We start from the raw sequence: 27,734 nt of genomic DNA, 5'->3' as shown, positions 1-27,734 counted from the left end.
CAGTATGCTATTACTTGAAGAACAAATTTCTCTAGCTAACGCACAACTGTGTACATTATTGAAATGTGATAATTGAGGTAGATGAATATTTCATCTTTTAATAATCAATTTTAATATATTTATGCTATAAATTCATATGAAAAATATGAATAAAAACTTTTAAATATTTTTTTTATGAAAGTTGATTCTAATGATTGTTTTCTTGTTTATATTATTATCTGTAAATACATAAAATCTCATAAATTTGTCTTATTTGTCTTTTCAATTCTTACCTATATCATCGAAAGATGTATGTCTCTTATAATGGTTTCAAATCGAATACTTTTAATGCGGCATCGGGAGTACCTCAAGGCTCTAATTTGGGGCAACTCCTTTTTATATTATTTGTAAATGACTTATCTCTAACATTAAAGTCAAATCGTCTTATGTTTGCCGACAACTTGAAATTGTTCTTGAATATATCATCTGTGGCTGATTGTTATTGCAAGACCTTGTGGATCATGTTTATATTATGGTGTACTGATAATTATTTACCTGTTAACACAAAAAAATGCAAAGTCTGTACGTTTACTCTAAAAAATCATGCCCTCATATTTCATTATAATATAGGTATGTCACCTTTATCTCGTTTTCAGAACATTAAGGATCTTGGTGTAATGTTTGACAGCAGATTGTCTTTTGCTGATCATATTAATTCAAGTACTAAATCCGCTTATAGTATGCTAGGCTTTGTTATAAGAAGTACAAAATCTTTTACTTGCATTGAAGAGTTTATACTATTCACTGGTATGTTCGAAACTTGAATATTGAATACAGCGGCGTTTTCTCAAATTCCTGTCTTTTCGTGTTGACAATTTTTATCCTGACGGGATTCAGTATGCAGTCGCTGAATACTAGAAGGGTGGTTGCAAGTTTATCTTTTTTATTTAAATTGTTTCATGGCATGGTTGATTCTCAGGCTTTAATCTATCTTTTTAATATACGTGTACCGAGACTTGGCCCTCGTGAGGTTTCACTGTTTTATTGTCGAAATGCTAGAACAAATGTGCTTGTAAAATCTCCTGTTTATTTAATGGCTAATAATTATAACCAAATAGCAGATCAGTGTGATTTATTTCATTGTAAGTTTAATGATTTGTTAAGAATTGCCTCGGATTACTTCAATAATTTTCAATATTAGATAAAGGTTTTGCTTTTTTCCTCTTTGCTGTTTATTTATTTATTTTTATTTTGTTTATTTATTTGTTTTCTTTATTTATTTGTTTTCTTTATTTATTGTATATTATATTATAATTATCTACTTATTTATTATTAAGTTCGCTATATGTCTTATCCTAGAAATTGTCCATCAATGATTTTGTAAACATGAAAATTTACAGCTAGCATAAAATTTGTTTGGTCGTTAATACGTTGCACTTTATTTAAAATTCCATGCTCTCCCTGTTTTCGCTGTGCCCCAGCTTGCCCTACTTATAACGAAAAGTTAAAAACTACTTGAAGTAATTAAGAATATTTCTAAAAAATGCTTTATTGACAACATTTAAAATGCATACCATCTATGTAGGAAAATTAAATACATTTGTACACCATTGAGAAGAAACGTACTAGAAATTATTCAACTAGTACACTAAGTAGCTAATTACCTAATTATTAACTTACAATTTTCATGTAAGAACATATTATTGGATGAAGTACGTGCATAACATAACAAAATAAATAAATATAATAAAAAAACAACTCTATTGCATAGTGGCAATTCAAATAAATGAAAGGGAAAACAAACACTGGACGAACTATTTTGGAATAGTTTCTGTCACAATTTCCCACTTTTCGCGATTCGAGTACCTTGTTGTGACACCACCTAAGGTTCTTTCTGTCGAACAATCTTAGTGGCATAATGAGCGATGGTGTTCCTCAACTCAGACGTCATGGTATATTTCAGCAACAAATAAGACAACAATCTGAAGAAGAACATGAAGCCCATGATGATCACGAACTGGTTGGACGGTTTGGTGTCGGTCATTCCCATATCCATCAAAACCAACTCCGGTCGTCGGTAGTGACAGTACATTTCGAAGCACTCCATCGGTTTTCGGTCGTTGAAGAGGGTGGCAGAGAACCCCACCAGGCCGAATCTTAGGTAGCTCGTTGATATTAGCACCTTCATCAGAGGCTCTATGCCGGCTCTGTAACCCATTCCGTATACGGCGAGGGCTAGGAGCAGAGCAAGGATATGCGGCGCCACAACTGAGCCGTTCTAGAAACAAATGAATAAATGAAGATAATCATAATCACAGGCTGTTGCAAATTCGCTTCTCACTACAGGGATCTCGGAAACGGTAAGAGATACGAAGTAGCTTAAATGAGGACAAAGTTGCATAATCAGGGCCTCTAAAGAATTAAGGCTAACATGATTAGTTTTCGAAATATTTCAAAAAAACCGGAATTTTGGAAATCCGTTTTTGTTTCGTTTCAGCCTTGTTTGAAGTGATATTGAAAAAAGAAGACACTTTCTTGTGGCAACTTTTTGCCCTCAATTGAATGGCATGATCAATTTTTATATGTAACGTTTCGTCTCTCCAGAACCATCATCAACTTCAGTTTTTTTTATACGACACTAGAAATTTTATTACATTTTTTACAAGCCTTCAATACGGCCCACTCAGATTCAGACGTTTTGTCTCGAAAAATTCGTCTTCAATGTATTAATTCCATTTTTTTTAGATTTCTATGTTTCGTGAATTATCGTACACTCTAAGTATCGTTAGACCCTGTGAAATCCACCTTGTTATTTAAACTATTACCGCCACGCGTTACAATAAAACATTATTAGAGTTTTAATCCCGTGCTCATATTTATTTCAAGGTTTTTCGAGTGCTGAAAATTCAAACAAATTTCCATCTGATTTTTTTCAGGATATTCATACAAATACATCTGACATGCTTTTTCACAGTTGCGGTTACAGGTATAATAAATTCCGACCATATTTTGCTTTTCTTCATTTTGCTAAAACGGAAACGTTTGTAATTGTAATTTTTTAAAGTATAATAGTCATTTGGAGTTTTGGTTGTTCATATGCATTTTAAGAATTAATTTGTTATAATGAAATTAAAATTGTAATGTTTTAATTTTGCCGCAACAACTTATCGAATTATGTATGACCAGGTGAGGGAGATAAAACTTTAATAATGTTTTATTGTAACGTGTGATGGTAATAGTTTAAATAACTAGGTGGATTTCATGGGATCTAACGACACATAGAGTGTACGATAACACAGCCTCACAAAAAAAGTAGTCTGTACTTTTCATGCGACATATGTTATCCGTAGTATTTTTGCCTCCTGCTCACGAATCCGGTGTCAGAATAGAGCTATCACATCACAGGAATTTTCTAACCTCAAAAACAGGTCAAAAATAGCAAAAATTCACGAAAAAGTGCTAGGAAAAATAGAAAAAAATTTTTTTTCTATATTCAAATGTTCACTTATATAGTTAAGACCCCGCCGAATGTGAATTAGCGGTTAGAATTGATGGTTATTTTTCTAACCTCAAAATAACGGGTCAATTAAGGTCAGATATCACGAATTTTCAAAAAATAACAAATTCGCGCCAAATTTGGTATAAGGGGGTTTTCGAGGTCGCTGATCACGTATTCGAGGTCACAATTTCGCAATTCTGACCTCGAATACGTAATCAGCGACCCCGAAAACCCCCGTTTACCAAATTTGCTGCGATTCTGTTATTTTTTTAATATTTGATCGGCCATCTTGGATCCTCCATCTTGAATTTTGCAAAATTGACCTCGAATCCGTGATCGGCAACCGATAAAACCCCCGTATACCAAATTTGGCGCGAATCTGTTATTGTTTGAAAATTCGTGATATCTGACCCGTTTTTTTGAGGTTAGAAAAAGAACCATTAATTCTGACCACGGATTCACCTTGTGCGGAGTCTTAACTATATAAATGAACATTTTTTGTAGTACTTTTTCATTAATTTTTGCTATTTTTACCTGTTTTTTGAGGTTAGGAAATTTCTGTGATGTGATAGTTCAATTCTGACACTGGATTCGTGATCAGGAGGCAAAAATCCTGCAGATAACATATGTCGCATGAAAAGTACATACAACTTTTCTTTTTTTGTGTAATTAAATCTAAAAAAAATTAGATACATTTGGAACGAATACATTGAAGATGAAATTTTCGAGACAAAACTTCTGAATCTGGTTCGGGCTGAGGCAGTACATTGGGGGTTATGACGGCTTGCAAAAAATGTAAAAATTAAAGAAAAAGTTTATATGAATATAAGCAGAGAAAAGTCTGCCAAGGAAGCCCTTGAAGCTGTTTTTAAATCAGAGGCTCTCAAAATGGGGAGAGGAGTGTGGTAAATATAATTTGCTCCAAATTCTTCGTAGAAAAGGTGTCTCAGTTCAGTATTTCTCGAAAAACAAAATAGGATATTCTACATCTACTTAGATTTATCACTGAAAATTAAACTAATTATTTTATTTCTTTCAGAATTCATACAATCGATTTAGTGATAAAAAGTAATTTATGAAATAATACCGTTGATTTTTTGAAAGAGAGAGAGAAAGAGAAGGTCTTACAATTACACTCTGGGGATAAACAGCCTTATTAGAAGACAATCGCATTAACCTTCATTGTAAAGTAATATTCAGTGACACAACAGTGCATATTTTTCTGATGCAAACACCTCATTAGTCTCAGTTTGAAAAATGTTAAAATTTTTATGCGCAAATATACAGTTTCATTAATTGAGGTTGAGTCTCAATGTGGATAAATGAACAATCTTACGTACCAGTATATCAAATGATGCCCCAATAGCATATCCAAGTCCTTGTGAGCACATAGACAATGCCAAGCCCAGAGCACAGAACCATGCAAATCTATCAGGCTCCCAAGGTAGATCGACCAGGACATAAACAATGAATGCAAACATCAACACATTCACTATCTGAAAATGAAAAACAGGTCCAAATACTATAACACCAAATGTTTTATTTAAATGTACTTATTTTACTATCTAGAAATCTGTCAGAAACTATACTCCGCGGTCGAAATTATAGAGAGTGACTCAGACATAATATAAAAACACTATTACTATAACGCGTATAAAATATAAAATGATTTTTATAACGGTTCAATATTATTCATCTTTGTGCCGCTCGCTACGCACATCGGTAGAATCTCTAATCGTCTATAGACTGAATTACACTGAACGTCGATCTATATTCTATCTCTGTATTTTGCACTTGGTAGGGAATAGGGAAATACTTTATTAGTGGGTGTAAACGGACTTGATTTACCCGTCCTGAGAAACGTCATAGCATAAGCGTAGACGAGGTGTCTAATTCCGTGGCTATAATAAATTTATAAATTAAAAAAACACAACTGGGACGTTTTAAAATGCTGTAATAATTAAAATGGATCAAAGTGCCGGTTATAGCAAAGCGTAAAAAAATATTAGATGTTATGTTTTATTATCTTTTTTCAATATTTTCTATATCTTGTTGCCTTTTACGCAGACACGCCAATGGATTTTCGTTCTCGGCACGCTTCATCCCCCTTACTAGTCCAAAAGTTAGCCATGAGTCACTGTCTATAATTTCTACCGCGGAGTATAGTATCATTTTAACTTTATTTTTGTGGATTGAAACCAAATGTAGATTTATAAATCTTACCAGTAGAGGAAGGCTGGCTATGCTTAGAGCCATATAATACGCTTTCAGGCTGTACCATCTATTGAAGTATTCTCTTTTCAGCAATTTAACTTCCAATGGAACTGAAAATAGTATACATACAATCAATTCTGGTATAAATATAAATATATTACGTTTGATGCAACAAATAACAAACACGCGAATGTAGTTTTCGGAAACAAACCAACATTACCATAAATCTAATACATATTTAAAATAATAGTATATGTTTAAAGTAATAATGCTTTACTTGTAATAGTTCGAAATAATATTAAATCAGAAGTGAAATAAGTTGTGGTTGCAACGTAAAAAAACATTCTACCACCACTGGAAGTATAGTGACAATAATTTATTAGAGATAAATGCATGTAGCCTTCCTAAATAATTGCTAGAATTTGCATAATTCATTAATGTCTTATCATGCTTACAATTATACAATTATTTTGTTGACTATCAGTTACGACGTTTCGTGATATCTTGAACTGGAAAAAATGCAGCGTATTGCACAACAAAGATAAGTAGCGCATGTTATGCTAATTCGAAATACGCTCGATGGAATTTAATTAGGAAGCTTAATATTCTTACTGCGTTCTGTTTAATTCTTTTGTAGGTGCTTGTACATAAAATCAAGACAACCTTCAGTGACTCACACAAAAGGTAATGTTTTGTAAACATCAAGTTTTAGATTCCTTCAAAATTGTTAATCAGTTTTGGAAGTCTTGATAATTAAATAAAATCGACTCTGTTATTTTGTTCAACTTACAACTGTTCAATATTTTCAAAGACTGTAATACAATGGAAAAAATTGTGTACCGCCCATTAGGTTGTGTTTCCTTTTAAACAATCAACACAGTATGTTATAATCTTTATCAACAATATGATGAATTATGATATTAACAGAATAACTTTTATAGCCTAGTTCTTCTCCTTACATAGTAGGACAGGAGCCATGACGTAGGTGTACATGAAGAATACGTTCACGCTGATGCAGTACTTAAATACTGACATCGACTGACTCGCGTCGTTTCCAGTTCCCAAAAAAATTCCGCCTATCAACAGTCCAGATATGAGATGGTGAAAGAACTGAATGTTAAGCATCGATCGGTTTCTTCTCATCTGAAGCAGCATTCTACACAACAGTATATTAAATTGGGTCCAGAATGAGGTTTGGAAGATTATATCTTGCTGCGTGCTTCCTAAGAAAATAATTTATAGATATATGTACAGAAGTCATTACAGAACAGGAATTACTTAATAATATTGTTATGAAAGCGTTTACAGACATTGTTTTGACTTATTTGACATGTTCTTACATATCTCTCTGCTTTGCACGCACCCAAACAACCTGTCCGTAGACATGAGGATGCTTTTTACAAAAAAACCTCTGACAACCCTACAAGTATTCCTTCAAGCTATAGACAAGTCTTGACTTGTCATATCTTGTCACGATGCCGAAAAAAATCAGGTAGTAGGCCTGTTGGGAAAGTCACACTAATAAATGTTTAGCAGTGTCAATCTACGTACAGGAAATGGGTGCAAAAATATTTAGGAGGTGATAGAACATCGAAATGAAACAATTCTTCTTACAAGTGATGGGCATTTTGTTTTTGAGATACAGAGCAGCAAGTAATGATTTTTTAATATATAATTTTATCCATATCTCTATCAAAAAAAAACAATATAGTCAATGAAATTTGCTAAAGGTAGATTTTTAACGATTCAAAATACTATAATAAACTTTAGGTCACGATATATGACTGAAATTCCCGGAATATTACTCAAAAATATAGTACTGTTACCTCAACAGCAACACCAACTGCCCTTACTGATGCTCAAACAATAGGCATGTTTGCAATATCCATATTATGTACTTTTCAAACTCAGCACCATTAGAACATTGTTCGGACTTTTGAAAGAATATCTGCAAGGCTCGGATTTTACAAATGTTATAAATTAATTCCTGTTATTTAATGACTTACTGTCGAAAAATACCCAAGATAATTATTTACCTGCTTGCGTTGTGTCTTGGTATATTTCGTATAATTCAAACGTATCGTTCACGAAATTCTTTGTAGTTGTTTTTCTCTCCTTCATATTGCATTTTCCGTTTTGAATATGTGTTTGAAGGATGTTAATATTGTCTGGGTTTGACTGAACTAACTCTATTACTGAAAAAAAAAATATATTTTATGTACAGTCTTTCCAAAGTCAGTTGAACATGTATAAAAACGCCTAGCAATAAAATTTAATGAGTTTCATAGGCGTCCCTAAAAAAGTTTTCTGCTAAAGGTAAAAATAATATTAATTTGTATATAATGTGTAGAAAATTTCTATTATATGTTCATTTGGCCAAAAACATATTTTAATTATTTATGTCCTTAAACAATTTTATTATATTGATGGTAAATTTGGGATATGACATATCAAAAAATATTTCCATTTTCATTAAAATATATTACTGCTCGCCAAGAACCAACGGGAAGGTATGAACATATCTTTGCCAGGAAAGGATGAGGAAAGGTTGTTAGTTTAGGTTAAAAAAGTTATTAAATAAAAATAATCAACAATAAAATAATTCCGCATTGCTGCACTGCATTGCTAGGCAATTTGTCAACAACTGAAATTTATGGCCCAGTCGCCCAGTGAAGCTGTGTTTGTGCGGCGCTTTCACGCATGCGCGTATACATTTATACTATCTCCACGTTTAGTTTGACCAGGCCTGTATATGGGCATGGCTAAATAAATATCATGGCCTACTTACTGTAATCGGCCGGTGTGGATGTAGGGGGACATATGAAATCAGCACCTGACATAAACTGGACCAATTGATTAGGTGAACCGTTGTACACGCAGTATCCATTCGCCATTACATACACCTAAAGCAAATTTCATTCCTTAAAAATTCATGTTTGATAAATTATTTAAACTATATGGCCACTTTGTATATTTGGAAGTAAGACACTGAAAACAAATTTATTTCGAATTTTTCTCGAACCCCGATTCAGTCTGTATGACGGCGTTTACTGTTCATTCAATTTGTTTCACCCTGTATAATAACAAACTTAAATTTGTGCTTTAAATAGCTTTTAAACTTAGACATCAAGAGTATTGACACACCTAGTAATGCAAGTCATCCTAATAAACTTATTTTAACTCAATCCAAAGTCGATATCAACATTTACATTGTTTATTTGTAAATATTTGTGTTTGGGTCTTTAATTAGTATTCATCTATTTGTCACAAAAATACTTCAATTACTGTCTATGCTTGACAAAATGTGAATTATTGTATTTACTTAAGAAAAACATATTTTTGTTCAAACTAAAATTTGTGTGTCACAACACGTTGTTGCGTTACTTCCTGTATCTATTAACACCATACGCAAATTCAAAAACATATTTATAGACTTGGAACATATTGAAACGAAGTACAATAACAACAGTTACTAAATCATTTATACACAAAGTGAGTAAATTTAAATTAGAGAAAGTGGCGACGCATTATCTAACTATATACATTAATCATTCATGTAATACAAATTGTTACCTTTGTAGTGAAATAATTCTAATCTAACTTCGAATAATAAATACAGATAATAATTTTGCTTTGTTATGTTTAGTAAATCCTTTTCACCAACTAAGCAAAGTACGCTAATTTTATTATTGAGTGCTTTAGCTGAAGATAATTTATTTTCTCTTATTAGGCTTACCTGATCAAAATTTTGAAACAAAGACGCAGGTGGCTGATGAATCGTACATATTACTGTTCTGTCCAATCGAGTTATTTTCTCTAATAGTTCTATACACTGTTTGATGGCTACATTATCCAAGCCCCTGGAAAACATCCAAAAAATAATTACATGTTCGTCCACTAAATATCCAGCTTACGTTGTTGGTTCATCTAAAAATATAACCGGAGGATTGTTCACCAACTCCAGAGCTACCGTCAGCCTTCTCCTTTGGCCCCCTGATAGATATTCGGTCCTTGTATCCAAACATTTCTCCAGACCCAACAGATTTATGACTTCATCTATCTAAGAGTGTTACATGTTAAATTAAGATCTGTCAAAACCTATTGGAGAATAAATAGTACACGCAAAGACCAACTCACCACTGCCATTTTTTCTTTTATGCTTATAGTTGAACTTAGTTTCAACTTGGCGGCGATCACCATGGATTCTCTGACGCTTAATCTGGGTTGAACCAGATCCTCTTGCATAATATAAGAGGACAGTTTATTGAATAGCTTCATTTCCCTAGGTCTCTTGTTTATTTTTATGCTCCCTTTCACTCCGGTAGTACTGAAATGAAACATTTACAGTATTAGAAATCGAAGTTCTTTGACTTTGTGTGACTTTACGTTTTATAATAATAAATAACTAGCATTCGAAGTAAGTTATACGAAGAAACATTTACTATAATCAAAAATGTGATTCATGTAGTTAGAAATTATAACGAAAATATTTAAATTGGTGTGGAATATTTATGCTACGGACATCTTAATTTTTTTAATCCTTATAAGTTATAACAGTTGCCAAATACTCGTATATTTAAGCTTGATTTTACATTGTCTAAATTTTCCGTTGTAAGGTTACGTCTATAGATTTTATCTGTATATTCTTCTTATTTCAGAAAAGTAATTAGGCATATAAATGTCAAGAGAAACTACCCAAACTTAATGAACTACTCCTGAGCAATTGAAAGTGGAAAAGTTGAATCACTTCTGTAAATAATTTCTAGACACTCGAAATACTTTAATATGATAAACAAATCGTTTGTAGATGCGTTTTTAATAATGTTTTTTTATTCAGAAATATTCCTCAATTAATTTGTTGTATCACGTTACTTCTAATATGAAACAACAAATAAAGGAAAATTTTGTTTAGTTTAGAATCATCACCTTAGTAAAAGAATCAAAATATTTCCGTACAAAAACATGAATAATGGAAGTGATGTTATAAGGAATCATAAAGGAGATAACACAGCTTGATATAATGAGTAAAATATGTGACAGGAAGTCGCATAAAAATATAAACAATGGGACAGTCAAGGCGAAAGTTGTTTTAAAATGCAAATTTTACTTATTTCAGCAAAAGCTTTCCTTGACCTTTTTTTATAAATATAATATTGGGACTAGCTTTGAACTGATATTTATCAACTATTTGTAATATTTTTTAAATAATGCAATTTTAAACCATAATACTGAAATTAAATTTTTAGTCGTTTGGGATTTTCTTTATTAAGAAACTAAAATTAAGGTTATGTTTATTTATTGAATTGATTTTATATTTTTTTTCGTATCGAAGAACCACAATAAAGTAAACATACGATAAGTAATAATAGAATATACAAGTATATTTAAAGAAAATTAAATTTTCGTATTATTACATAATACGAGTTTCTTATTTCTTGGAATATATTAATATAAATATTTAATTTCCAAATAAAGTATTGGCAATACAATAATATGTGTGAGCACCTGCTTTACGTTTGTAAATTTTAATAATTGATCATATTTATGCAAATAAACAATATATTAACCCAATTTATTTCCATATAAAACCAGTTCCATTTCACTTGGCAGCATTCATAAACCAGGTATATTGTATCACTAGAACTTCAGAAATTGCGTTAAGAAACATTATATTAAATATGAAGAAATAAAATTAATTTCTTAAACTTTTAAATTCAAATGGCTTTTCTACATCTTTTAATTACTTATTAGTGAATCTAAAGGCGTTGGCTTCTGGAAAACATATTTTTAATTTATTGCAAAATTAAACATTGTTAATGTCAACAAATCGTGTTAATTGTTTACCATTAAAATTAGCATACTAATTTAGGACGTTCTTACGTTTCTGCAGCCTTGTAAATGTGTGCTTATTACAGATGTACTGGAGTTCTTTTTGTGCAAATGTTAAAAGATTTACTTATCAGGACAATATACGCTCCACGACGATGTGATATAAGGTTTGTTTCTGCAACAATCTCCAACGGACCTTTTTAGTAGTGACGTCACATATGCCAAACAATAGACAACCCCATAGTGCACATTAGGCTTTTTTCGCGAGTGAAATCGTATGTTGTAGTATGTGTAGTGTGAGTGGGTCAAGAGGTTTAAACTACCATCTGACAACTAAGATCAAAAGAGATAGAAATAGTAACTATCAGTCGGATATTCACCAATATTCAGTCGCGAAAAAAAGCCTATTGTCATCTATTATTTGGCGTATGTGACGTCACTACTAAAAAGGTCTATTGTCCGGAGCATATGCATTTACAAATTGCTGTTCCTGGGCAACAAATCACAAAGTCTGACTAGGAAATCAGCCTTCACGCGAGATTTTCAAACTATCACCAAACCATTCATTGGTGGTCATACTGGTTGGAAAATTTATACATATTTTGTATTGTGTTATTCATTCATATTTAATTCATTTGCCTAAGTTTCATCAATCTAGGTCAAACATATTCACAGATATTTAAATAAATATGTCAGGTTCCAACTTTTTTAACTTTTTTTTAATAAACTTACACTTATGCAATTTTCAAAATAGTCAGAGGCGTCGAAATCTCAGTTCGAAGTTCTTAATGATAAAGCCACCCGGTATCTCCGACACTGGCTGACAGATTTATATGTGAATTATATTAATTTTAGCTAATTACATCAGCCCAAGAGAAATATTTAAATAAACCCGTTTTTTCAACCTCGAAAGCGGCTCAGAAATAAATTTATATTAGTTGAATGAATCTACCTTTTGCCATTTTTTTTTCAGAATACATGTAAGTTGTCACAAATATTACAATGATCTCCAATTTTTGAGAACACTTTTTTTTTAAATAAGTTGCAATCTTTCTTTGATCTATGTACCCGACAATTACGTTCTTGGCAATAGCTTATTTTCTATCTTCAACAGAACTATTTCTAGTTTCGTTCTTAATAATACCAAAATTATTAATTTAATATAGTAAAGATTTTCGTACGCTGCTGCCCACAAACAGCATAAAGAAAGTTGCGGTTCTATTAGCCAACTGGTATTGCAGAATATCCAATTAACATTGGAAGAAAGCGTATCCTGAGGCGAACTGAAAGTGTTTACGTTCCCGAAGTATCGGTAGGGGCATTCTTTCCTATGATTAAATATTACGTAACTCGTTTTGAAATACCAACTACATTGTGAAAAACGTTAATTTACCATAAACTCCTTTACTGGTAATTATTAAGCAACAGCTGTTACACTTACATTGTCAAGGACGAATTGACGGTGATGATTGCTACAAAAACGTAATTATTTAATGCACAAGCACAATGCTAACATGTCTCGTAATTTTGTTATCACCCATAATTGGTACAGATATCGAAATGTCACGCTCAAAGAAAATCAGTAGGTAAACTTTAGTGACTGTCGTCACAGCAGCTATATAAAGAAGTTTACGAGAAGCTTCAAAATGTTCTATTAAAGTTGCAAACTTAGATTAACATTTAATATCAGACTGTTTCTATTCACTACGACTTTATCAACAGTAGTCCTACAAGGTATTTTTGGAAAGAATATAATAACGTTTGAAGATCTCCAGTCGTTCAAAAATGCAACCATCAGCAAACTTTCCCGTACCATGGTTTATGTTTTATACAGGAAATACTCATAAATAGTACAGTCATCGAAGCTTTTCATTTGGCAGATAGTTAGAGAAAAGGTCAATGAACATTAGTGACAGCGCCGATTGACGCTTCCACCCTGTTGGGGGTTGACACCCCTTCTCGGGGGTAGAAATTGTTTTTTTCAAAAATAATGGAAATCGATAGAGAATCAAATTTTGAGCAAATAATATTGGAGGATTTTTTTCGAGAAATCGATAGTTTTTTAGTTATCCACGATTGAAAATTTTGAGTGAAAAAAACACGTTTTCAAAGTATTTTTCGCGAATAACTCAAAAACTACGCATTTTATTAAAAAAAGTTAAATGAACACAAATGTAGCTTATAAATAAACAAAGAAAATTGTTTTTTAAAAGTGTTGTACTTCCTATACAAAGCGAAATATGGTTAGTGGAAGGGGACTTGTTTTGGGGGGAATACTCGAATCGATGTATTCAACGTCAAATAACGGAAAAAGGATTAATTTTACGTGTATAACGCTCCTTGAGTTTTTTGTAGTACTCAAAAATACCTTCAAAATGAGCACTTATAAAAGTTAATTAGAACAAAATTGAAGGAGTTATCCTCAAAAACAGATGGGTTGCTCATATTTTTAAGGAAAAATGAGCAGTAAACGCTGTACCTTTCCATCAGAATTAAAATTAATCGTAGACCCTTTACAATTAGTTTTGTTTTAGTGTTTTTCATACGATCCTGAAATTAGACCGGTTTAGAATTCGTATTTTTTTAATAATGTACGGTAAAAGTTGAAAACGTATTTTTCATTACTCAAAAAAAATTGCCTTATTTACTCTGAAACTATGAAAAATTCTTTTATTAGCTATAAGGTAACTTTTATTTTAAATAATTGCACGATTTAATCATTCCAAATCTTTAAAAAGTAATTTTTTTCATTATTTTTTGCATAGGGGTAGTTTTTAAAGGTTAAATAAAGGGTCGAAAAGGTCAAATGTATCATAAAACATCTTCGAGAACGTGGAACATTATTTAATCTTTGTGCTTGAACAAGATTTTTTTCAATAAAATGCTTAAAACTTAATTTTTTCAATTTTTTTCACTTAGGGGTAGTTTTTACTCCTAAAAAACAAAAAGCGTCAATCGGGCTTATGTCACTTTTGAACTTGAGCCTAAGATGAGCCTTATTCTAAATTTTCATGCAAATCCATGCAGTTTCAAAGAATTCGGAGGTTACAGCTGATTTTCAGCTTCAATGACAGCACTAAAATAAACCTAGGCAAACACTCACATCAAAAATGCATTATTTAGTAAATACAACATTTACTGAACGAATTCCACATAGTTATTAACGTTTATTATAACAATTTGTTTATATTTATAGTTATGCTGTAGTTTGTACAACTATTAAACAATGAGTAAACTTTACTCGAAAAGTATATTTTATCTGTTATGTCTAGTTTATTTGTAAAAGATTCCTCTACATATCCTTCGGCAACATTTGAAGATTTCCATCCCCCAAGTCTTTTTAATTACGATTAAATCTACCCCAGCATTAACAAAAATGGAAACAATGTCCTGCGTATTTATCTGCATTTGGCAAAATTAAAAGTTTCGCGACAATTTCAGGCATTGTACCAAACTGATGTATTCCTACTACTTGGGAAAGGTTGCAGACCCTTCCCATTTGAATATTTAAAGAAAAAGCGGCGACTTTCAAAATTTTCTAGGTGGCATGCAACATATTTTCTATGAAGATCCATTTATCACAAATGATCTCGGTTTTTTCTTTTTATTATCCGATATTTTAATCAAAAGCTTTGATCCTAAATCATCTACATGATTCAAATATAATTCATATTGATTGATCACTGCGACGTGCACCGGCAACACAAAATGTTGAAGCAATTTAAGGAAAAACTAATAACTAGATATTTTTAAATTTTCGCATCTAAACGTACCTTATCCATTAAATATACAGAGTGTTTCAAGAAGGTGTTGCTAAACTTGAAGGGGATATAGAGGAAAAGTGGTAGAAAATTATCGCATAGTCGGAAATGAGCTGTTTTGGCCCTGGAGCAATTTTTGCCCAGAAACGTTGGCATATCTTATCTCGTTGACGTCAAAAAACTTTGATATTTAAGTAATTTTTACTAAGGATAACGCAAAAAATGATCTGAAACAAAATAAACACGTTTATCCCTTGTGATAAGTGTTTATCAACTGCATGTCCAACACACCATATTGGTAAAAATTTATCCACAACTGCGTGATAAAAGCTCTATTGCTCGCATCTAAGCTAGTCGCTGTAATAAATGGTCGGACTTAATTGAATGTTTCACATTTGTTTGCCACGAAATTTTGCTTCTGTTATTAAAATGAGCCAATCGAAAAATCTTCATCTCATTTATGGCGAAGCAAGTTGCACGGACAATGGACATTGAGGAAGAGGTTTTGCATCGAACTAATGAACAACCTACCACAAACTGTTTTGAACAATTATAAGTTTATTATTTTTGCGTTATCGTTAATAAAAATTACATAAATATCGAAGCCTTTTAGGGTCAACTTAATAACATTACATTTCTTCCGCAATATATTCTATAACCCCCTCAAGTTTGGTAACACATTTTTGAAACACCCTGTATATTATCTGGTGCTTGAGTAATAAACGTTTCAAATTGATTATTTGACAAAACTTTTGATTTCTTTGTTTATAGTTGCCACCTTGACGATACAGGAAAACACGTAATTGCAAATATCTTGATATATCAATGTCTTCCTTTGTACTAACAATAAGTGTTGTTCTCAACATGGAGTAATTTGATTTGATCATAACGTAAATGCCTTCAATCTCGTTGGAAAAGCACATTCCTGGACTCAATGCAATAATTTGCATTCCGAGAATGTATGTATTACTTTTACTACACAATATACAGGTTCGGAAAGTACCGATGGTCCATCTGCCGTTACGTGAGAGCGATAAAGTAAGACATAGAAATCCATGCGATAGAGAAGGATGGCTATAATGAAGGCGTCTCATAGTCACCGCCCGTTTCGTCCTTCCACAAATAAGATCCACTTCTTATTTGTGGAAGGGCGAAATGGGCGGTGACTATTAGACGCCTTCATTATAGCCATCTTTCTCTATCGTACGGATTTCTATGACTTACTTTATCGCTCTCTCGTAACGGCAGATGGACCATCGGTACTTTCCGACCCTATACTATTCTCATAGCGCTCAATTATTTTTTCGGTTTCCTCGTATTTTATAGAACCATTTGTCTTTCATACGTGTGCGCGTTTAATTTCTATAATTTTCAATTAGTACCCAACGCCATTAATTTAAGAGTATAAACACTTTTTTTAGTATTTACTAGTAACAAATATTCCTTTCACGCAAGGCTGGGTTTAGGTACAGGTAAAAAACCTACTACTATATTTAATTGATTTAGAAAAACAACATTTCGCATACGGAAAATTACGAATTACAAAAAAACTTACACGTATCCTGCTAGTATATTTAGAAGAGTAGATTTACCAGCACCCGAAGGTCCCATTATAGCCGTCAATTCGCCGGACCTAAAAGTTCCATTTACAGATTTCAGAAGTTGCCTCCATCCTAAAACAAAAACAAAGATGTGTAGATAAACTCGATTCATTTAAAAACGGATTCAACGGAGGTCGGATTTTTTTTATAAAAAAACATCCCGGTTATAAAAGCAAAGCCAAAATTTCGTTCCCGTATTGCATAGCAACCGGATCAACGGTGTATAATTCAAACTCCTATTGGTATTGTTTTTATTTTAAATCAGACTATAACAAAGCTGGGAAATATACAGGTTGTCCCGCATAAGAACCGACACAGGGCAGGTGCATGTAGGGGTGTCCAAAATTTTGTAATTTGACCACACTTACCACTATATACAAGGGTACACCCCCCAAAGTGGGGTCCTAAATTTCGAAAAAATTAATATCTCTACAACACTTTATCGCAGAAGAACCAAATTTGGTACATGATTTAGGTTTATTACTGGTCTTCTTTGACTATGATTTAAAGTTAATCAAAGCACTACAAGGTGTTCATTGGGGATGACTCACCCCTAAAATTGTACCGAACTTTTTTTTCATTGACCGAATTGAAAAATAGACTTTTTTTTACTCTTGTTAAATTTAAAAAAACTGTATGGTTTTCAAAAAAAAAAACGTATTAACTGACATAAGATTGTAACAGTGTTCATTAGAGAATAATCAAATAGTCAGTAGTAGGCTTTATCTTTCAAATTTGACAATTTGCCAAATAAATTTTACTTCATTTTTCTCATAATTCTACAAAAATAAAACAAGTACCTAGATAGTTTTTAAAGAAGCGAATATTGTAAGTAAAAAACAAATAAATAATAAATCGATTTAGGAATTTAGAAGTTATGACAATTTAAAAATTTCAAGATAGCGTCCGTCATACTGGCGTTGCTATGGTAATAACAAAAAAAGGTTCAAACTAAACTTATGAAGGGTTTAACAGCGTATCTAAAAAGTGTATTTTCAACTTAGGTTATATAAGCGAAATTTCGAAAAAACGACAATTTTCTGTAACACTTTATCAGTTGCACCCTCTAGCGGTAAAATTATAAACTTGAAAATATTTTAAATCAACTTCTTTTGGCCATATTTGTTAATAAATTTCTTACCCCATAATCGTAGCCTGTCTAGTTTTCTATATACAGCCGCTCCGTACCATTAATGGATCACCCTGTATAGTGTTTTTTCAAAATCTACGACATAACTTCATGAGTTATTCCTATGGCCATTTTAGACGAGAAAGCCATCACGAAGACTTTAAGAAGAATGGTTTTCAAGATTCAGGGTGTTGAGGCTTAAAAAATGATGTACCACCATCCATGTTTGACTTAGGCTGACGAAAATTGGTCTTTAATATAATTAATTCAATGTAAAAATTGACCGTATTGGTATACAACTCTGCCAACCAGAGGCGGAGATGCACCAGAGTTTACTGAGAATGTTGCCAAATAAATCCGTTCACTTTATTCCCTATTATAAACCAAAATATATCTCAATTTATTCGAACAACGAGCCATTCCCAGAATCATTTACAGACACACGATTTTGTCATAATTTTGAAAGCTCCTTATTAATTCAATAATCAAAGTCTATGTCTAATCTGAGTACATATCTGATGCTTCTTAATCTTCTGATTCCAGAGAAAGATGCTCTTCGTTATCGTGAATATATTCAAAATATGTATCTTTTGTCGATAGGGGAAATAATTTGATGACTTTCTTTTTAAAATATTTTCTTTAATATATAATAATATTTATATGGTGAAGCAGAGTGACAAGAATCTCTCAAGTCATAAACTGTAATAAAATTTCAATTTTGCAATTTTTTTTTTCCAATTTTTCTCAATCAAATTTTACCGGAAATCTTAGACCTCTGGTAGAAACTCTACGAAACGAATCCTCTGACTTGTCGCAATCACGAATCAGCGGGCTTGGCCAATCCGACTATACAGACAACTCAATTCAATCTTTAGTCAATATATTTGATTGCCTATTAGGAAACACTTAACTTTAATGACAGCAATTTGCTTAGTTGAAATATGAATTTCAAATTGAAATTTTTAAAAATAGCCATTACTATAACCAGTTTTTAGACAAAATATGATAATAAATCCGAAAATATTTTTTAATGTCACTTAACAGACATTTTCGTATAGATATACTTGCAGATTTTTGCCATAAAAATAAATTTATTAGCATCGGTTCTTTATGAACACTTCAATAATTTATTCTATGAAGTCAGTTAAAAACCACCAGAATAAAATTAACAAACGATAAATGTTAGTTAATAAATCTTGTAGGTATAGTTGTTCAAGAAAACCCACAGTAAGAAACTATTTTAATTCATTCACTTATTTTATCATTTACTAACAAAGGAAAACGAACGTGCTAAAGGTACATAAGTAGTTTTAAATGTGAATCTATTCAGAAAATAACCGAACTTTTGACTTTTGCGGTAATGGAGAAATTTAGTGATATCTCACTTAGTATTCGTGGTATTGTTATTTGAGTATTTTTTATATATTACTTTAAAATCGCAAGAAATTTTCTTTTTTATAGCGATGTATATTTTATATTTTCTATACGTATGCTTTCCTCAGTGTGAGAGTTTTGATCAGGCAAAATTATTTTCATAAAAAATTATTGTTTTGGTGTAAAATTTTATTTCAAAACATTATAGTAACGATGCCATATTTAAAAAAATTACCTGATCTCCCAAATTTTTTGTATTTATGCAAGTGCCTAGTTAAGAATATTCATATTAATAAAAACTCTTTCAAGGAGTATGTGGTTGAATAAAATTACATAAGACTTGATTTTTACCTAGATTTTGATTTTATTCACTGCCGTTTTAACATTAAAACGTATTTATTACCCTATTTTAATCGATTTGAACTGTTTTCCAGTTTTGATGGAAAAATTGCTCAGAAATAACAAATTCCGGGAATATAACTATGATAACATTTAGCAAAGGTTTCTAAGGAGATTTCCGCGATTGAGCAAGGAATTAAACTCATTAAATTAATAAATAATGGTGAAAAGATAACTCTTTTGTTATTATTTTATGGGCAGTCACACGAAAAATTGAATCTTCAAATATCATTGCCTTAAAGGTATTTTTTTTCAACTAACCTTTCTTATTTTTCTGTTTGTTTTATTCCTTTATAACAATTTTATTTCTAAAGACGTTGTTGGTTGAAGTTTTATCAACGTGAAGATGATTACCTAAGTTCTGAGATATTTGCTCAAGTAATTAGCATTTTTTTAATAATCGGAATACTCTGTTAATAAAAGATTAATAATTACTTTGCAATTTTCTAGTACCTCCTAATTAAGTTGTTATTTTTTAATAACTCGTATCCTCAAGACGTTAGTGTAATTAAAACGAAAAAATTATAAATAATTACATAACTTCAAGATTCTGATGTACAAAATTGTCTCTTTTTATTGCAAGTTACTATTTTCCTTTTAAAATATTTGAACGGAGCAAAGTATGTTCTGCCGAATCAGAATATATGAGCTGAAAAACAACTGAGTATCAAATTGAAGGGATAAAGCCGAAAAAAACATTTTAAGAAAAAAAACAAGGCTCACAGACTTATCAAATTAATAGTATAAAACTGCTGAATTCGGATATAAATAAAAAAACACTAATAGAAAAAAACATGACAATGATTTATTTTATCAAATTAATCGGCCGTTTACAAATTTTTCATTCTTTTTCCAAAGTTTTTAATAACAGAACAATAATTCTAAGAACATGAAAGGAAGAATAGAACATATTCTAAAAACACCATGAAACAAATAAATAAATAAATGTATAAACAAGGTGGACTGGAAAATGATTCTCCCTACATTTATAAATTCTCCATAAATTTCTTTGATTGTGTCTCATAATTTCAATAATTTTTAAGTTAACAATAACATATAAAGGTCATATATGTGGTATTTAGCACAATTATGACAGATTTTGCATGTTGATAAATGCTCCTTTGGAAGTTTTTTACTCGGTTTAATCAAGCTACTTTATAATTACCACAACAGAAACATATCTCATTAAAAGTGTTAATTTAGGAGCAGTACGTAGGTACACAGTATGTTTTTTTTTACTGATTTGTTACTAAAAATGGTGCTTTCAGACAATTGTCGTGACAGAACATTCATTTACAAGTTTCCGAACTTCACAAGGCATTATTTATATAGCAATGTAGTGTTGATGATAAATTAGGCTAAAAACTTTCAGAATACAAAAAATATAGAAGGGATATTTTCTCATTTGTAAGATGGCAAATCCTACATCACAAGGAGACATATACACAGGTACTAACTTCAGTATTAACATACCAAATTTCTCTTAAATCGACAAAGCGTTTGAGAGTTATTTGGAATGTTTTGAAATCCTCTAAATTTAAAGGAAGCACATTTGCATATGGATAGGTTTAATTAAATCGTCTTATTTGAACTTTAAAAACCTGGGTCAAAATATTGTGTCATTTTGTATGTATATTAGTACTTGTTTTTATAAAAGTGAAACGGAAAATGAAGCAACAGAGCACTATTAATTAAACAGTAATTTTACACTTGTTTTATTGTATGTTAAAAAAATGTCAGACAAAAATAGGGAAATGCTTTTTTACTGGGTGTAAACAGACTTGATTTAACCCGTCCTGAGAAACGTCATAGCATAAGCGTAGACGAGGGGTCTAATTCCATGGCTATAATAAATTTATAAATTAAAAAAACACAATAAATTGGGACGTTTTGAAATGGTGTAATAATTAAAATGGATCAAAGTGCCTGTTATAGCAAATCGTAAAAAAAATATTAGATGTTATGTTTTATTACCTTTTTTTCATTATTTTCTTTATCTTGTTGCCTTTTACGCAGACACGCCAATGGATTTTCGTTCCCGTCACTCTCTATAATTTCGACCGCGGAGTATAGTAAAGATTTTTAGTAGGTACTTGATAAAATAGTTACGTAAAGATGAAAATTGTTCCGGTTTACTTGCACAAACGGACTTCCTGATTTAACTGTCTAGGAACGTAAAATTTATAATTGAAAGTCTACACTGAAGAAAGGCTAGTAATTTTACCAATGTACTTTGTACATTTGTATAATGTATTATGATACATTTACAATTAGCGATGTGTAAATCCAATTGTACATTGTGAGATTAAATACTTACCACTAAAAACACACTGACCGTTGCTCATGCTAGCTGCTGACCTTGCAATATGCACTCGATTCGTTATGATGCAATGATTCTGCATTTTTATATGTCGTGGTTCCCGGATGATGTATTGTGATTAATTTTAATTAGTGTTTAATTAGTTACATTTAAACTTTTTTATTGTTGATTGTTCGAGAAAATGTTATTCTTGATAAAAAGTTTTGCTTATCTTAAGAAGCCATGGGCAGTAATCAAATATGTAATAAAACATACAGGGCGTCCAAAGCGCCTTTAATTTTTGTTTTCGTTAAAAACTATATTTAACACAGTTTTTGGTTTTCAAGAAAAACCGTATTAACTGACACAAGATTTTAACAGCCTTCATTAGAAAATAATTAAAAAGTCAGTAGTAAGCTTTATCTTTCAAATTTGACAATTGGCCAAATAAATTTTACTTCACTTCTCTCCTAATTCTACAAAAAGAAAACAAGTGCCTAGATAGTTTTTAAATAAGCGAATAGTGTATCAAGTAAAAAACACAAATAAATAATAAAAACAATAATTGATATTTTTTCAACAACAATCAGAAACAATTGTTGAAATAAAATAATTTTATTACCAACTGATAAGTTTGAAAGATAAATTAATTGCCTACTACTGACTTTTCGATTACTTTCTAATAAACACTGTTAAAATCTTTCAGTTAATACGGTTTTTCTTGAAAACCATCAAGTTTTTTAAAATTTAACAAGAGTAAAAAATTGTTTAAAATTTAATTCTGCTGTGAATTAGTATAATTATTTTTCAATTCGGTCAATGAAAAAACGTTCGGTACAATTTTAGGGGTGAATCATCCCCAATGAACACCTTGTAGTGCTTCTATTAACTTTCAATCATAGTCAAAGAAGACCAGTAATAAACCTAAATCATGTACCAAATTTGGTGCTTCTGCGGTAAAGTGTTGCAGAAATATGAATTTTTTTCGAAATTTAGGGCCCCACTTTGGTGGCTAATAACTCGTCAGGGGTAAAACTTTGTATATAGTAAGTTTGATTAAATTACAATATCTTGGACACCCCTACATGCACCTGCCCTGTGCGGTTCTTATGTATGTGGGATACCCTGTATAAACGTAAAAACCGGAATATTTGGAATATGATTCAAATCAAGGTTTTGAGATCTCGAAAATTAATTATTAATGTAACATCTAATCTAAAGAATTTTTATAATTTATGGGTGTAGTATTTACTACTAAACTAGAAGTTTAAGAAGAAGTTAATGAGATATTAATTAAAACACTTGAGAGATCACAAGTGGTGGGGTTTTTCCAATGGTTATACATACGTTTTTGAAAATTAATTAGTGAAGTTATGTCACGTTTATCAATGCTGTAAAAATTATTAATAAGTATTTATTACTAATATAAACACTTAATTATCGAAAGCAGTTTTTATTTTAATTACGAGCTGTTGATAATATAATTACATCTCTTTGGGAAGTGGAAAATATTTATCTCATTTAAAATACTCATGTTTCCTAGGTCCATGTCATAAGTCCATTTAGACCAAAAAGCTCTAATGAGTGAATGAATGAATGAATAAAATACATCGATAAATACATGAACAAGACTTTTGTACATATCTGTATTTAATTTCGTATTTTAAATAATTTCTGCTTTTAGATGAAATAAAGAAATGCTACCATACAAACAAATGATACCAACAAGTGATTTGTTTACTATTTCTGTAATATTTCCCTAAGTTATAGGAAAATTATCGCTATTTACATCTAGGTATTTAACAACTTCAATTCAGTGTGTAACTAGTAAAAGGAAACATAGTCATTATCTTGTTACGAGTATTTCTTCATCAAACAAAGCATGTCATATATTTCATGTCACTGATGAACGTTAACAAACTCTCCAAAAGTTCGGATAACTGCTACTTTGTACTAAAAACACCATGCCATCATAATATATAAAATTAGGAAACTTACATTGTCAGTGACAATGGAATATTAATGTCACTTTAAGAATTTAAATTTAATTCAAAACAATGCAGAATATTTTGTACGGTATTGAAAATAGTTGTGTTAGGAATACATTTATGTCAACTACTACAGCAAAAATAGAGGAGCATTGAACTTGTCTACGTGAAATGCTTGGTACGTTGGATTTCCCCCTTCTGCATAAAATGTACTGATTTGAGCATTTTTACGATCGAGCGATTCAAGCGTAAAATCGCTCTAATAAGTTTGTGTGAGAAACATTTTATTTATTTATCCGTATCAGAATTCGTCACTTATATCTCATACTTCAAGTCGCTCACAAATGTACTTGTTTTCATACAACTGTTAAATATTTAAAGAAGGTCTTAATTAAGGTATTATCTTCGTGGTTATTTTTTTATATCCAGCATCCAACTAATTCGGACACACGATCTGCAAAAGAAAGTTAGTATCGAAAATGACTCCAAGATCTTTTACATTTGTATACTTTGGTTATTAAGTAAATAATTAGATATTAGTGGATTACGCATATGCTGTCTACTAAAACTCATGTGGTTGCATTTTCTTATGCTAAAAGGATGGTGATTTGTTTCACACCAGGATATTAAGGATGTTAAATCGTTTTCAAGTTTAATTACGTCGACATTACTGCGAACTGAAGTGAATCATTTCAAATCGTCTGCATCACAACATTATTTAGAAGTAATATCATTGAATAGCAGTGGTCCTAATACAGAGCCTTGAGGCAGTCCAGAAGAAGCAATGTTGTTGGATGTAAAGCCGTGATAATACACGAATTGGTCAAGAATGTAAGATTTTAAAAAGTTTATTGTGGGAGATGTGAAACCAAACGTACTTAATTTGTTTAACAATATATTGTTGGTATAATTCAATGCTGGTTACTTACAAAGTTGCCACAAGTTAAAAATCTTGTCAGAGCAAAACTAGCTAGATTTGGCATTCCTAGATTTTTGTTATGGAAGAACAATGTTTAACTTTGACACTCGAATTAGCTTAATGCCTTTAAGAAAAAGTAAAATTGTTTGCCTTTAATTTACACACAAAAGCATATGTTTTAAAAGTATCAAGTTCAGTTCATGTTCCAATCATATAAAAAAAAACTAATAGTAACTACAGACATTATTCTACATATTTTTATATAATTAATCATCAATCATTAGTCATAAATAAATTATAACAAACTGAAATAAATAATAAGAAATAATTAGGATGATTGCAAATAATTAGTTTTTAATTAAGTCCTGTGGTAAGTCATACATTACAGGCGCTTGCACTTTGTTTTTACATAACATCGAGTAACTAAGCATAATTTTGAAATAAAAAGAGTTGTATAGGGAAACCTAACGCATTTTTATCGATTACTAAAAAATTTAAGGTAACAATATAATTTAATTAGCGAATATCCGCAGTTCCAGGCACAATCGTTTTGTTTGCTTTTTGGTTTTAAGTCTGATTCTCTAATTTGCACGCATCAGGGTGTAATTTAATTTAATTTCATACTTATTAAATGTCGACCTCTCAGAATTATGGAAAACGCGCCGATCGTTTTACAAATGGAAAATGAAATACACGTTAGATGTGTCACGGAAAATAGGAAACGCTTTGATAAATTCACATATTTATTACCAAATAAAATTTGGACAAACGATTTTAGTTACAATCTGCAGATAGGTTCCTACAAATTTTGTGTATTTAAAAATCATTGTTTGCTGTAGCACTATTTTTATTTTATTTTTTATACGTTTTTTTATAAAGTTGAAGAATTTATTTCATGCTGCTTTACATTATAATAACTAGTTTTAAATCAAGAGAACCGTTTTAGGTTTTATTAATTATTCACAACTTATTTGAAGTTAATTTATAAAATGACTTGTAAAAGTTATAAACTTTTACAAGTCATCTTATGAGGTGAAGTCGCACATGCAGGGTGTTAATGATAAGTTTAATTTATCATTTTCCATTCATTGCTAAATGTGTAACAATAAATTCAATACCTAATATTTTTGAGAGATTTCAAAATATTATACAACACTCTATACAACATTACAAGAAATGTTCAAAAAGCTGTCCTTTGGATGCAATACATGCTGCGCAGCGGGTTAGAACTATTCAGATTATGAAACGTCTTCAATGTAACCATCCTTGTCTATCGCACGGATGTCTATGACTTACTTTATCGCTCTCAGGTAACGGTCGATGAACCATGGGGACTTTCCGAACCTGTATAGTTCTACTTAAAAAAACTTGCAAATCACCTATCATTACGGCGAAAAAAACCCAGATTAACTTTTATATTTTTAGATCCATTAACGCTAATCTCCCTTTTTTTTAGTTTTATTAGGAGGTAAATTTAAATATAAATGCAGAAAACGGAAATTGTTAAAAGATAAATGTTAAAAAATTCATCTATATGCTGGGTGTTCCGTTTAAAAGTAACGTTTTTATAATTTTATAATTTTTTAAATATTTTCAGTTTGACCACCAACTACATAAAAACTACTAAAATTTTCGTAAAGTATTCGACAAAGACCTAACTTTTATTTTTTTCAAATATTTATTACACAGGTTTTCCAAAAATTGTGTTGGAAATAATGCGAAATAAATAAAATTACTTTATCAATTTATAATTTTCAATCATAAACAGATTTTTGTTTTTTGTCATATTTTTTTGTTTCAATATAACGAAATATTTCCCAAAAACGCTGCTTTATTTACTCAAAAATTGTATTCCTGTTAAATATTGGTAAAATAGATTCCAGAAGAATATTCACAGTTTGATTTTCTAATGCAGTCTTGTCAAACTTCATATTTTTGCTAAAGTGGCTAAATTAAATGACAGTTACAGAGCAACATTTAGAGTTTGATCTCACAACCAATAGGTATAGAATAAAGGCAAATTGGTCTAAATTATAAAGAAAAAAACAATAAATCTACGTTTTAGATTAAAAAAAGAAGCTTATGGTCATTTTCTACTTCCCCAAAATCTTAAATTTTATTGATGCATTTAAAAAAATAAGAAAAGGAAGAAATAAGTAAAGAAAATAATTTCTTTAACCTCTAACTTTTATGGAAGCCAAATAATACTAAAGTAAGTTAGATCTAATCTTATTTTTTCTCGATACTACTACTTATACTACTTAAGCCTGTTTCAGTTTTTTTTTTGTGGGTAACTCACCCCCTTTGCAGTTAGAATCAGGAACCGAATAAGTCAAATCCTGAAATTCTATATCCACCGGTGGTCTTTTAGCAATTCTGTTCAACTGTCTCAAGGGTTGCTGCCTTGAAGAGGCCAAGAACGGTTCCTCGGCGTTCGCGATGGTCTCCATGGCTTCTTCGTTCTACCTTCCCAAAGCCAAAAATCATGGGACGGGGAGAAAAGTAAAGTAAATCACCCGGCACTAACGAACGTGAAAATCTCAACGGACTACCAAATTCAGATTGGAAAGTGCAGCGATCAGCGATAGCTGGATGACTGGCAGCCTACTTTGTTTTGCTTGAGACAGACCGCCGCGCCGCAGGGGTAACGATACTTTCACTCAAACTGATTATGCGTTTTTGCCACAATATGAGCAGCAGTGGCGTAGTGAACGGCTGCGCATCAGTTGAGGACGGTCAGGGG

The 27,734-nt window shown here is 31.2% G+C and overlaps 1 protein-coding gene across 1 annotated transcript; it reads right to left on the bottom strand.

Annotated features, from left to right (window-relative positions):
- Positions 1-1,503: 1,503 nt before the first annotated feature.
- Positions 1,504-27,644, bottom strand: LOC108905378 (ATP-binding cassette sub-family G member 4-like). The gene is made up of 11 exons (XM_018708209.1): positions 27,291-27,644; positions 16,838-16,955; positions 9,830-10,019; positions 9,607-9,752; positions 9,429-9,552; positions 8,481-8,595; positions 7,729-7,887; positions 6,652-6,915; positions 5,702-5,802; positions 4,819-4,974; positions 1,504-2,257 (listed from the first exon to the last, which is right to left on the bottom strand). Exons 1-11 carry the CDS (start codon positions 27,439-27,441, stop codon positions 1,862-1,864), a joined length of 1,920 nt encoding a protein of 639 aa, XP_018563725.1. The 5' UTR covers positions 27,442-27,644; the 3' UTR covers positions 1,504-1,861.
- Positions 27,645-27,734: the final 90 nt, after the last annotated feature.

Source organism: Anoplophora glabripennis, unplaced genomic scaffold (genome assembly GCF_000390285.2).
Source record: "Anoplophora glabripennis isolate ALB-LARVAE unplaced genomic scaffold, Agla_2.0 scaffold42, whole genome shotgun sequence".
NCBI lineage: Eukaryota > Metazoa > Arthropoda > Insecta > Coleoptera > Cerambycidae > Anoplophora > Anoplophora glabripennis.
This window is presented reverse-complemented; position numbering and strand designations above follow the sequence as displayed.